This window comes from Hyaena hyaena, unplaced genomic scaffold, assembly GCF_003009895.1.
Source record: "Hyaena hyaena isolate Hyena2069 unplaced genomic scaffold, ASM300989v1 scaffold_409, whole genome shotgun sequence".
In the NCBI taxonomy this organism is placed as follows: domain Eukaryota; kingdom Metazoa; phylum Chordata; class Mammalia; order Carnivora; family Hyaenidae; genus Hyaena; species Hyaena hyaena.
Genome location: NW_024081046.1, coordinates 1,598,104 through 1,607,728, shown reverse-complemented (window position 1 = coordinate 1,607,728; position 9,625 = coordinate 1,598,104). Strand labels below are relative to the sequence as shown.

The 9,625-nt window shown below is 46.2% G+C and overlaps 1 protein-coding gene across 1 annotated transcript; it reads left to right on the top strand.

The window, feature by feature from the left end:
• On the top strand, positions 1-912 carry LOC120245363 (olfactory receptor 13G1-like). Its single transcript, XM_039252387.1, has one exon. The coding sequence runs from the start codon at positions 4-6 to the stop codon at positions 910-912; it is 909 nt and encodes a 302-aa protein (XP_039108318.1). The 5' UTR covers positions 1-3.
• The last annotated feature ends 8,713 nt before the right edge of the window (positions 913-9,625 follow it).

Sequence of the window (9,625 nt, the reverse complement as noted above, 5' to 3'; positions counted from 1 at the left end):
GTGATGAACCAGACCCAGGTCACCGAGTTCCTCATTCTGGGATTCTCAGAAACACCTCGGCTGCAAATGCTGTTCTTCCCCACCTTCCTCCTCCTCTACATGGTGGCCCTCTCCGGAAACCTGCTCATTGTGATGGTCATTGGCTCCAGCCCTGCCTTACACACCCCCATGTACTTCTTCCTGACCAACCTGGCTGTGGTGGACATCCTCTGCACCTCTACAATCCTGCCCAAGCTGCTGGGCAGCATGGTGGGTGACAGGACCATCTCCTATGGAGGCTGCATTGTGCAGCTTTTCTTCTTCACATGGTCCCTGGGGGCTGAGCTACTGCTGTTCTCGGCTATGGCCTATGACCGCTATGTGGCCATCTGCTGGCCCCTGCGCTACAGCACTCTCATGGACTCCCGGGTGTGCAGGCTCTTGGCAGTGGCTGTGTGGACGGTCAGCCTGACCAACACTAGTGTGAACACGGGCCTCCTGCTGCGCCTGCCTTTCTGCCACTCCAACGTGGTCGAGCACTTCTTCTGCGAGATCCCGCCTCTGCTGAAGCTTTCCTGTGCCCCGACACACCTGAATGAGGCCATGGCCTTCACTGCGGATGTGATCTTGGCCTTGGGGAACTTCTCTGTGATCATGCTCTCCTACGGCTGCATCATCGCCAGCATCCTGCGCATCCGGTCATCCTCAGGAAAGCGGCGGGCCTTCTCCACCTGCTCCTCCCATCTCCTGGTTGTCTCCTTGTACTACTGTACCGTCATCTACACCTACATCCGCCCAGCATCCAGTTACTCTCTGGACAAGGACAAGGTGGTGTCTGTGATCTACACTTCTGTGGCACCATCCTTGAACCCCCTTATCTACTCCTTGAGGAACACGGAGGTCAAAGCAGCCCTCCGGAGGCTGCTCTCCTGAGCATGAGGCCCAATGCATCATGCAATGACCCAGAGTGCAGCTTTCCCTAAAGTGAGATGCATCCTGGTGTCTGGAAGCCCCCATCCTGTTTCTGGAATGCACATCTCAATGCACTATGCAGCATCCATGGGGCCCAACTGCGCACCACTGCACCCTGGGGCCTCAGGAAGCCCCTTATCTTCCCAGACACTGGTTGTCCTGTCCCATAGGGTCAAGGAATGACCTGTGTGGCAGCTCTGTGACCTGAGAGGCACTAAATAGATTAAAGAAATCATGAGTGTGGACGTGGCCCTATCCTCAGCCCAACTGCCTCTCTAACATGCCTGTGCTCAAGGCGGGGGCCCAAGACACAGGCTTTGGGTGGTGTCTGTGGCCGCACTCCTCCCTCTCCCCGCCAAGGCTCTGGAGGCTGCCTTTGCTGCAGGCAGCGCTAGAGAAGGTGGTAGCTTAGGGAAATATTTTGTTTTAGGAGAAGAGGTTCTGCCTGGAAGCAGAGTTTCCAAGAGTTGTCTTTTAAAAAATTTTAGCACTGCTAGGAATTTACCCAAGGGATACAGGAGTGCTGATGCATAGGGGCACATGTACCCCAGTGTTCACAGCAGCACTCTCAACAATAATAAAAAATGGAAAGAGCCTAAGTGTCCATTAACTGATAAATGGATCAAGAAGATGTGGTTTATCTATACCATGGAATACAACATGGCAATGAGAAATAATGATATCTGGCCATGTGTAGCAACATGGATGGACCTTGAGGGTGTTATGCTGAGTGAAATAAGTCAGGCAGAGAAGGACATATATCTTATGTTTGCACGTATAGGAGGATTAGGAGGAACTTAACGGAGGACCATGGGGGCGAAGAAGGGGGGAAATAGTGGGGGAGAGGAAGAGAGGCAAACCATGAGAGACTCTTGAATGCTGAGAACAAACTGAGGAATGATGGGGGTGGGGGAGAGGGAAGGAGGATGATGGGCACGGAGGAGAGCACTTGTGGGGATGAGCACTGGGTGTTCATGGAAACCAACTTTTTGGTTGACAATAAACTATTGAATGAATGAATGAATGAATGAATAAATAAATAAATAAACAAATAAATAAAATGTCCTAGAAATCTTGCAAAAAGATTTTTTAGCACTTTTAGGGTAATTATCTGACAAGGCTTTTTCAAGTCTGGGATGTGGAGATGTTATGGGAATCAGTGTGTGAAGTGAACCAGGCCAGCTGTGCCCTGCCCTCTCCTATCACAAACCACAAACCCATTGACCCAGGACCCAAGGAGATTTGGGTTCCAGAGAATTTGGGCACCAGGGGAGGCCTTAGGGAAGGGAGGCTCCTCGTGGCCTGAACACTTCATTCCTCTTGAGACCTAACTGTGCAGGGTTGCAGATGGGGTGCAAGATGTGTGTGTTTTGGAAGCTCGTGGACACAAATGATCTTTGGATGGAACAGGGCTGTGACACCTCGCAAGCTCTGTCATTATGTTTCCAGGCCAGCCCTCCTCCACGTCACCTTGTCTATCTCCCTCTACAGACATTAAACTCTTTGAGGACAAGGACAATGTCTTGTTAACCCTTACTCCTGCACCAGGTGCTGTTTGTCAAAATCAATTCACTTCAAATCAAGTATTGTGCACCAGGCACATGGCAGGAAGCCAGTAAAACTAGCTGACAGAATGAACCAATCAGCCAGGGATGATTTGTACCAATTACAAGTAATTTTGGAAAAGCTGCACAGAAGCATTTTTGTGACATAGTTAGCCAAGGGGACGGTGACAATTCTCTTTATTTTTCCCTACTTGGAAATAAACCTCACGTTTATGAGGTTTACAGAACCTGGGAAACCTGGGCAGAGGTATTGGGATGGCAGCTGGGGGCAGAGTTTGCAACACAATCCTGGAGCCTCCAAACTTTGCACGGGACACAGGAGCGTGGCTGGCCAGTACAGTTGTGTTGGGACTGGCTGCGGCCACGGAGGTGTGGGCTTTGCCTGCCTCGCTGCTCTGACTGCAGGGGAAGCTGGTTGCCAGAAGTGCTTGCAGAGATGAACTCTGGGGCCAGAATTCTGCAGGAGAGGCTCCTGTTCCCATCCTAGGGTTGAGGGAGGCATTCTATATGGGAGGCCATGTGGGAGAGCTACCATGGAGGATCCCAAGCCCAGAGAGCCCCAATATGGCTCACACCCCTATCTGCTCCCAGGTTTTCTGTTGTTCTGTGTTGTAGGGATTCCCTGAACAAGATCCATGGGGTTTCTTCTTTCCAAATGTGTCTTTCATGCTAATAAAATTGGAAAACAAAGACATTTAAAAGGAGAAAATAAAAAATCATAGCCTTTTAATTCCATCCAAAGGCTGGCGTGAACAATTTTTTTTGTCTGTCTGTATTTGCATATATACACAGACTTTAATAAATATAGAATAACTTTATACTTATTATTTTATAAGCTGTTTCTTTCAGTTTAAAACCACTGTGTAATTCTTTCCTTGTCATTCCAGGTTCTTTCAAATTAGTCCATATTATTTTAAAAACTGTTTTTAATGTTTATTTATTATTAAGAGACAGAGAGAGGCAGAGCATGAGCGGGGGAGGGGCAGGAAGAGGGGGAGACACAGAATCTGAAGCAGGTTCTGGGCTCTGAGCTGTCAGCATAGAGCCTGATGTGGGGCTCGAACCCACAAACCACAAGATCATGACCTGAGCCGAAGTTGGATGCTCAACCAACTGAGCCCCCAGGCGCCCCTGAATTAGCTCATAGTGGAAGTGCTTAGTTCAGTTACCAGCATGTGCGTGCAGGTCCAGAGGCTCAGTGGGCTTCAGAAACATGTCCTAGAAATGTTGGCCTTCTCCCTCTTCTCAAACCCCTATCTTCAAATTATCAGCAAGTCTTTTGTTCTTTTCTTACTTCAAAATAAAATGTATGCATATTTAAGGATTTTTAGAAAAATCTTAATTAAAAAGGACACAGAGGGTTGTTTCTAGATTGTATCAGTAGTCTTCACATAGATACCAATTACAATCTCTTGAATAAATATTTTTTAAATGTCACAACATTTTCTAGAACCTGAGAGTGACCTAAACTAGAAAAAATCTGGATAAGAATAAACCTCGAACGAATGGAGTCACTGTAAAGATCTCCTGCATCTAAGCTCAACTGTTAACTGAATTCAGAGCACTTATGACTCGCCACGGGGCCAAAGGCCTGTTGGTCCGAGATGTCAGAGGACAAAGATTGTGGCTGCCAGGCAGATGGAAATTGAGGATAAATGTCTCAGAAAAAGTGGAGAGCTGCTGGGAAGTGGGGAAGGGTCTTCCAGCCATTGGCTGATACCTGAATTGTGCATGAAAAGGAGGCCCTGTGAAGAGACAAAGGGGTATCAATATCTGGCAGGCGCTAGTGGCTGATATGTGAGCTACTTCTTATCACGGGACAGACAGAGTTTGAAATTCGAATCCTCCCACATTAGAGGGGCTTGGTAAACACCTCAACATCTCCATTAAAACCCAAGAAGGGCCACACCTAAGGAATAAAGACTATGTCACAGGACCAAAGATTTACCTTAAGACTAAGATCACTCAAATACAAATCAAAACCATGATGAGGTGTCACCTCACACCTATCAGAATGGCTCACATCAAAAAAGACAAGAGAGGGATTGCTGGGTGGCTGAGTCTGTTAAGCATCCGACTTCAGCTCATGGTTCACGGGTTTGAGCCCCGTATTGGGCTCTGTGCTGACAGATCAGAGGCTGGAGCCTGCTTCAGATTCTGTCTCCCTCTCTCTCTGCCCCTCCCTGCTGTGCTTTGTCTCTCTCTTGAGAAAATAAATAAAAAACTTAAAAAATTAAAAACTTAAAAAAAAAGACAATAAATAATATGTGTTGGCAAGAATGTGGAGAAAAAGTAACTCTCTTGCACTATTGGTGAGGATGCAAACCGGTGCAGCTACTGTGGAAAACAGCATGGAGGTTCCTCAAAAATTAAAATAGAACTACCTCATGATGCAACAATTGTACTTCTGGGTACATATCCAAAGGGATCAGAATCTTGTAGAGATATCTTTACTCTCATGTCCATTACAACATTGCTCATAATAGCCAAGATGTAGAAACAACATAAGTATCTGTCAGTGGATGAATGGATAAATATATGGTTCATATACAATAGAATACTATTCAGCCACGAGAAAGAAGAAGATCTACCATTTATAAAGCTTGGATGTACCTTGAGGGCATTATGTCAATTGAGGTATGTAGACAGAGAAAGATACATATTGTATGATAACTCTTATGTGTGGAATCTAAAACAACAACAACAAAGAAACTAAGAGAAATAGACTGTAAGATGATGATTAACAGAGGCTGGGGGTGCAATGTGGGAAATTGGGGAGATATTGATCAAAGGTAATCTTCCAGTTATAAGATTAAGAAGTTCTGGAGATCTAATGTACACCATGGTTATTATAGCTAATAATACTATATTATATACTTGAATGTTACTAAGAGTAGATTGTAAGTGTTCTTTTTTTTTTTAATGTTTTATTTATTTCCAGGAGAGAGAGAGAGACAGCTTGAGCAGGGGAGGGTCAGAGAGAGAGGGAGTCACAGACCGAAACAGGCTTCAGGCTCTGAGCTGGCAGTCAGCACAGAGCCCGACACGGGGCTCGAACCCACGAACCGCGAGATCATGACCTAAGCTAAAGTCGGACGCTCAACCGACTAAGCCATCCAGGCGCCCCAAGTTGTAAGTGTTCTTACCACAAAAAAAGAAATGGTAATTATTTGACATGATGGAGGTATAAGCTAATGCTCTGATGGTAATATTTTTAAAATACACAAACTTTTCAATATGCAAATGTATCAAATCAACATGTTGTACACCTTAATTTACAAATGCTTTATGTCAATTATATCTCAATAAATCTGGAAAAATCAATTTAAAATAATGAGGGGAAAGACTGAGGTAAAAACCAAAACAGACCTATCCTGACAAAATAAAAAGTAATTCCTAACAAACAAAACTAAGCTTCCATAAGATCCCTCAATAATTTAACTCTACTAGAACAAAAAGTTATCACTCTTCACAGAAAGGTAACATAATCAGAGTCTTTGTGAAGTATCATTTACAAGGTCTACTAGCACAATGTTACACATAAAGAAGTTGTGTGACCAAAGACAGATAGAAAACACAGTTGATAGAATTAGACCTTGTGATGACCCCAATATTGGAATTATCAGACAATTACTCTAAAGTAGCTATTTTATCTGTCGTAGTTGCTTCAAAGACATTTTTCCATTCCTTTCTCTCTTTTTTCTCCTTCTAGTCTTCCCATTACATATATGTTTCACCTTCTGTAGTTGCCCCAGAGCCTGAGAATATTCTGCTTTTTTTGTTTCAAACTTTTTTCTCTTTGCTTTGCAATTGTTTAAGATTCCACTGATTTATTTGCTAGCTCAGAGATTATTTTTTTCCACCATGTCCAGTCTACTAATGTGCCCATAAAAGTCTTCTTCATTTCTGTTATAATGATTTATATCTCTAGAATTTCTTTTTTATTCTTTCTCGGGATTTCTACCTCTCTGCTTACATTGCCCACCTATTAATTAGAATTGTTTAAATTCCTGGTCTGATCATTCCAACATCCCTGTCATGTCTGGTTCTGATGTTTTCTCTGTGTCTTCAGTTTGTGCTTTTGGTCTTTTGGTATTCTAAGAATTCCTTTTTTCATAGCCAGTTATGATAGAATGGGTGAAGGAACTAGTATAAATAGGTCTTAAGAATGTGGTCATGACATGGAGGCAGGAAAAGCATTCTACAATCCTATGATTAGGTCTCAGTCTCTTAGTGAATCTAGGCCAAGGGTAAAGGCCATAAAACTCTGTGGCTCCTCTCTGGCTTTAGTGTCTATGGCATTCAATTTCTATGCACCTCAATTTTCAATTTCCATCCAATACAATCAATTCCCCTAACACGCACTGACTTTCCAGACTGCACCAGGCCCCATTCTGAGGGATCAGGACTGAGTGTAAGGAACAAGCAGCTGGAACTTGATGGGACCTCCATTAAGAGTGTCACCCAGGAGCATGTGAGCGTGCTTATGGCACAGTGACATGGTAAAGTATGTATTCCTCTGAGAAAATCAGGTACAACTGTGAGGGCTTAGCTTTTCTAGTCTTAAATAAAATATATTGAATGAGAAAAACATCAATAAAACAGGAATAATGTAGAATTTCAGCCTAAAAATGCTATCTTCAAGCCAGTGACCTTCACCTAGGGAGGAAAAGGGCAAGGTCCTGAGGGCAGTGAGGTCTAAGATGGGGGTAGGGGTCAGAGCATTTTAGGGTGACGTGGTTTATAGGGTCCAAGGAGCTGAGCATGGATGTTTTCCACCAGGAGCGTCGATACCCCAACGACAGCACCAACGATTGCTTGTTCCTTCCTGAGTCAAACATCATGCTGCTACTAGATTACCCACATTTCCTCAACTGCCCTGGGGCTCATAGAAGTAGGTGTTCTGTCTTCAGATGGTGCTCATCTTCCATTCATGGCCCCACCTCCACTGACCTGCAGACGTGCCCTGCCTGCCTGATCAGCACCATACCCTGAAGGAGGATAATTAGACACTCGGGGCAGAGCCCCTACCTCGGGGATTTTGCTGCCCAGGGCAGGGAAGTCACCTTTATACAAACAAAAAAATGAGAAAAGTGAAGCCCTGGCAGCTCTAAATCTGATATAAAATACTTAAATTCACAGGCACATGTCAGGGACTCTAACCTCTCATGCAAAGCTATGGGTGGAGAAAGTGCGATGTCAGAAGGCAAAGGGCCTGAGGCACCTGGGTGGCTCAGACCGTTAAGCATCACGCTTCAGCTCAGGTTATGATCTCATCGTTCATGGGCTTGAGTCCCACATTGGGCTCTGTGCTGACAGCTCAGAGCCTGGAGCCTGCTTTGGATTCTCTCTCTCTCTCTCTCTCTCTCTCTCTCTCTCTCTCTGCCCTTCCCCCACTTGCACTCTGTCTCTCTCTCTCTCTTTCTCTCTCTCCAAAATAAATGAACATTGAAATGTTTTTTTAAAAAGGCAGAGGGCTGGGGCGCCTGGGTGGCTTAGTCGGTTAAGCGTCCTACTTTCGCTTAGGTCATGATCTCGCGGTTCGTGGGTTCGAGCCCCGCGTCGGGCTCTGTGCTGACTGCCAGCTCGGAGCCTGAAGCCTGTTTCGGTCTGTGACTCCCTCTCTCTCTGACCCTCCCCTGCTCAAGCTGTCTCTCTCTCTCTCTCCTAGAAATAAATTTAAAAAAAACAACAACATTAAAAAGGCAGAGGGCCAGAATAACACATTCCTGGCAAAGCAAGAGGTGGAGGCTTGAAGGAAGAGCCGGGGTGAGGGGCCCTCCCAGAAGCAGGGCATGTGACAGGAGGCTGCAGAAGGGGCAGCCTGGGCATGAGCAGCGGGTATTTGAGACCCTGAAGCCAGAGCACAGTGATGCAAGAGACAGGACAGGATGCAGATGGGGAAGAAGTAGGAGGACCTTCCAGGAGACACTTCAGTGCAGGGAAGGGCAGGAGTGAATGAGGTGAGAGGCACCTTCAGAAAGTGAACGTCTGCACAAGACGACCCTTCAAAACCTTGAGCTGTGAAGGCACATGACTTCCAGGCAAGATTCTTCTGCCTTTTTGCTTCTTTGATTTCAATATGTGAACAGTGTGGGAAGGAGTCAGCCAGGAGGGAAAATCAACTGTGCAGGAGAGAGAGCAGAGCAGAGGAGGAGGTCTCTGAGGGGGTGGGAGGGAGCTGGCCCCAGGTCAGGATGGTGGAGAAGCCAAGGTCAGAGGGTGAGCGACTCTTCCAGACACAGTGGGCAGGGTCCAGCACACACAGTGGGCAGGCTGACTAGGCCCCTAAGCCTCTGTGTGTACGTCCCAGGAGAGTGGCAGTTGTAGGAAGCCTGGGTTGAAAAGCAGTGAGGATTGGGTAGGCCCTCTGTCTTCCTCAAAGCCTGTGCTCTTACCACTCTGCATTCCCACCTTCCAAACCATGTGCCCGCCACTTCTTAACCACTCTGAGTCAGAGCTGGTGGCAAGTCTCCACTGTGTCTCCAAATTAATCTTTATAACAGGTCTTCAAGTTAGGTTTATCCACACTTTATGAATGAGAGAATTCAGACATCCATCAGCTAACTCACTTGACATGGATTCTCACTATTGTCTGCTCTTGTCATGGTCCCCAGTGTCTGTTTCGTCTCCAGCATGAAGGCAGAAAGCTCCCACTACTGTACAGTCTCTCCAGACCGGAGTGGAGGGATAATGAGAACAGTGAATCTCTGTTTGCTTCTCAAGAGCCCATGTGCCGACCACACAGCCATCCTGGTCCCTCCTCTGCCCACCACACCCCTGGGGCACCCACCAAGCTGCTCAAAGATCTTAAGACACATCCCCCTCTCTGAGGCCCTGCTCCACTGCCTTTACAATTTCTTTCCTCTTTTCCTACAAAACTGTTAACTGGTTTCCTGCCCTGCAGTCCAGCCCCTGTCTACTTCCCACACTGACCTCAGGAGGATCTTCCCCAAAGCCTGTTTTTTTCCAGCTCAGGATCCTTCCTTCATACCACTGCTTCTGAAGTCACAGCCTGACATACACGGCACCTGGCTACCTGGACGCCCTCACCTGGCACACACACTTCTCAGTGACCTGGCTGACCTTTCTGGCATCAGGCTTCCTAA

Excerpts from the sequence above, each read along its gene's own strand:
- LOC120245363 (XM_039252387.1), top strand. The coding sequence starts at position 4 with ATGAACCAGACCCAGGTCACCGAGTTCCTCATTCTGGGATTCTCAGAA.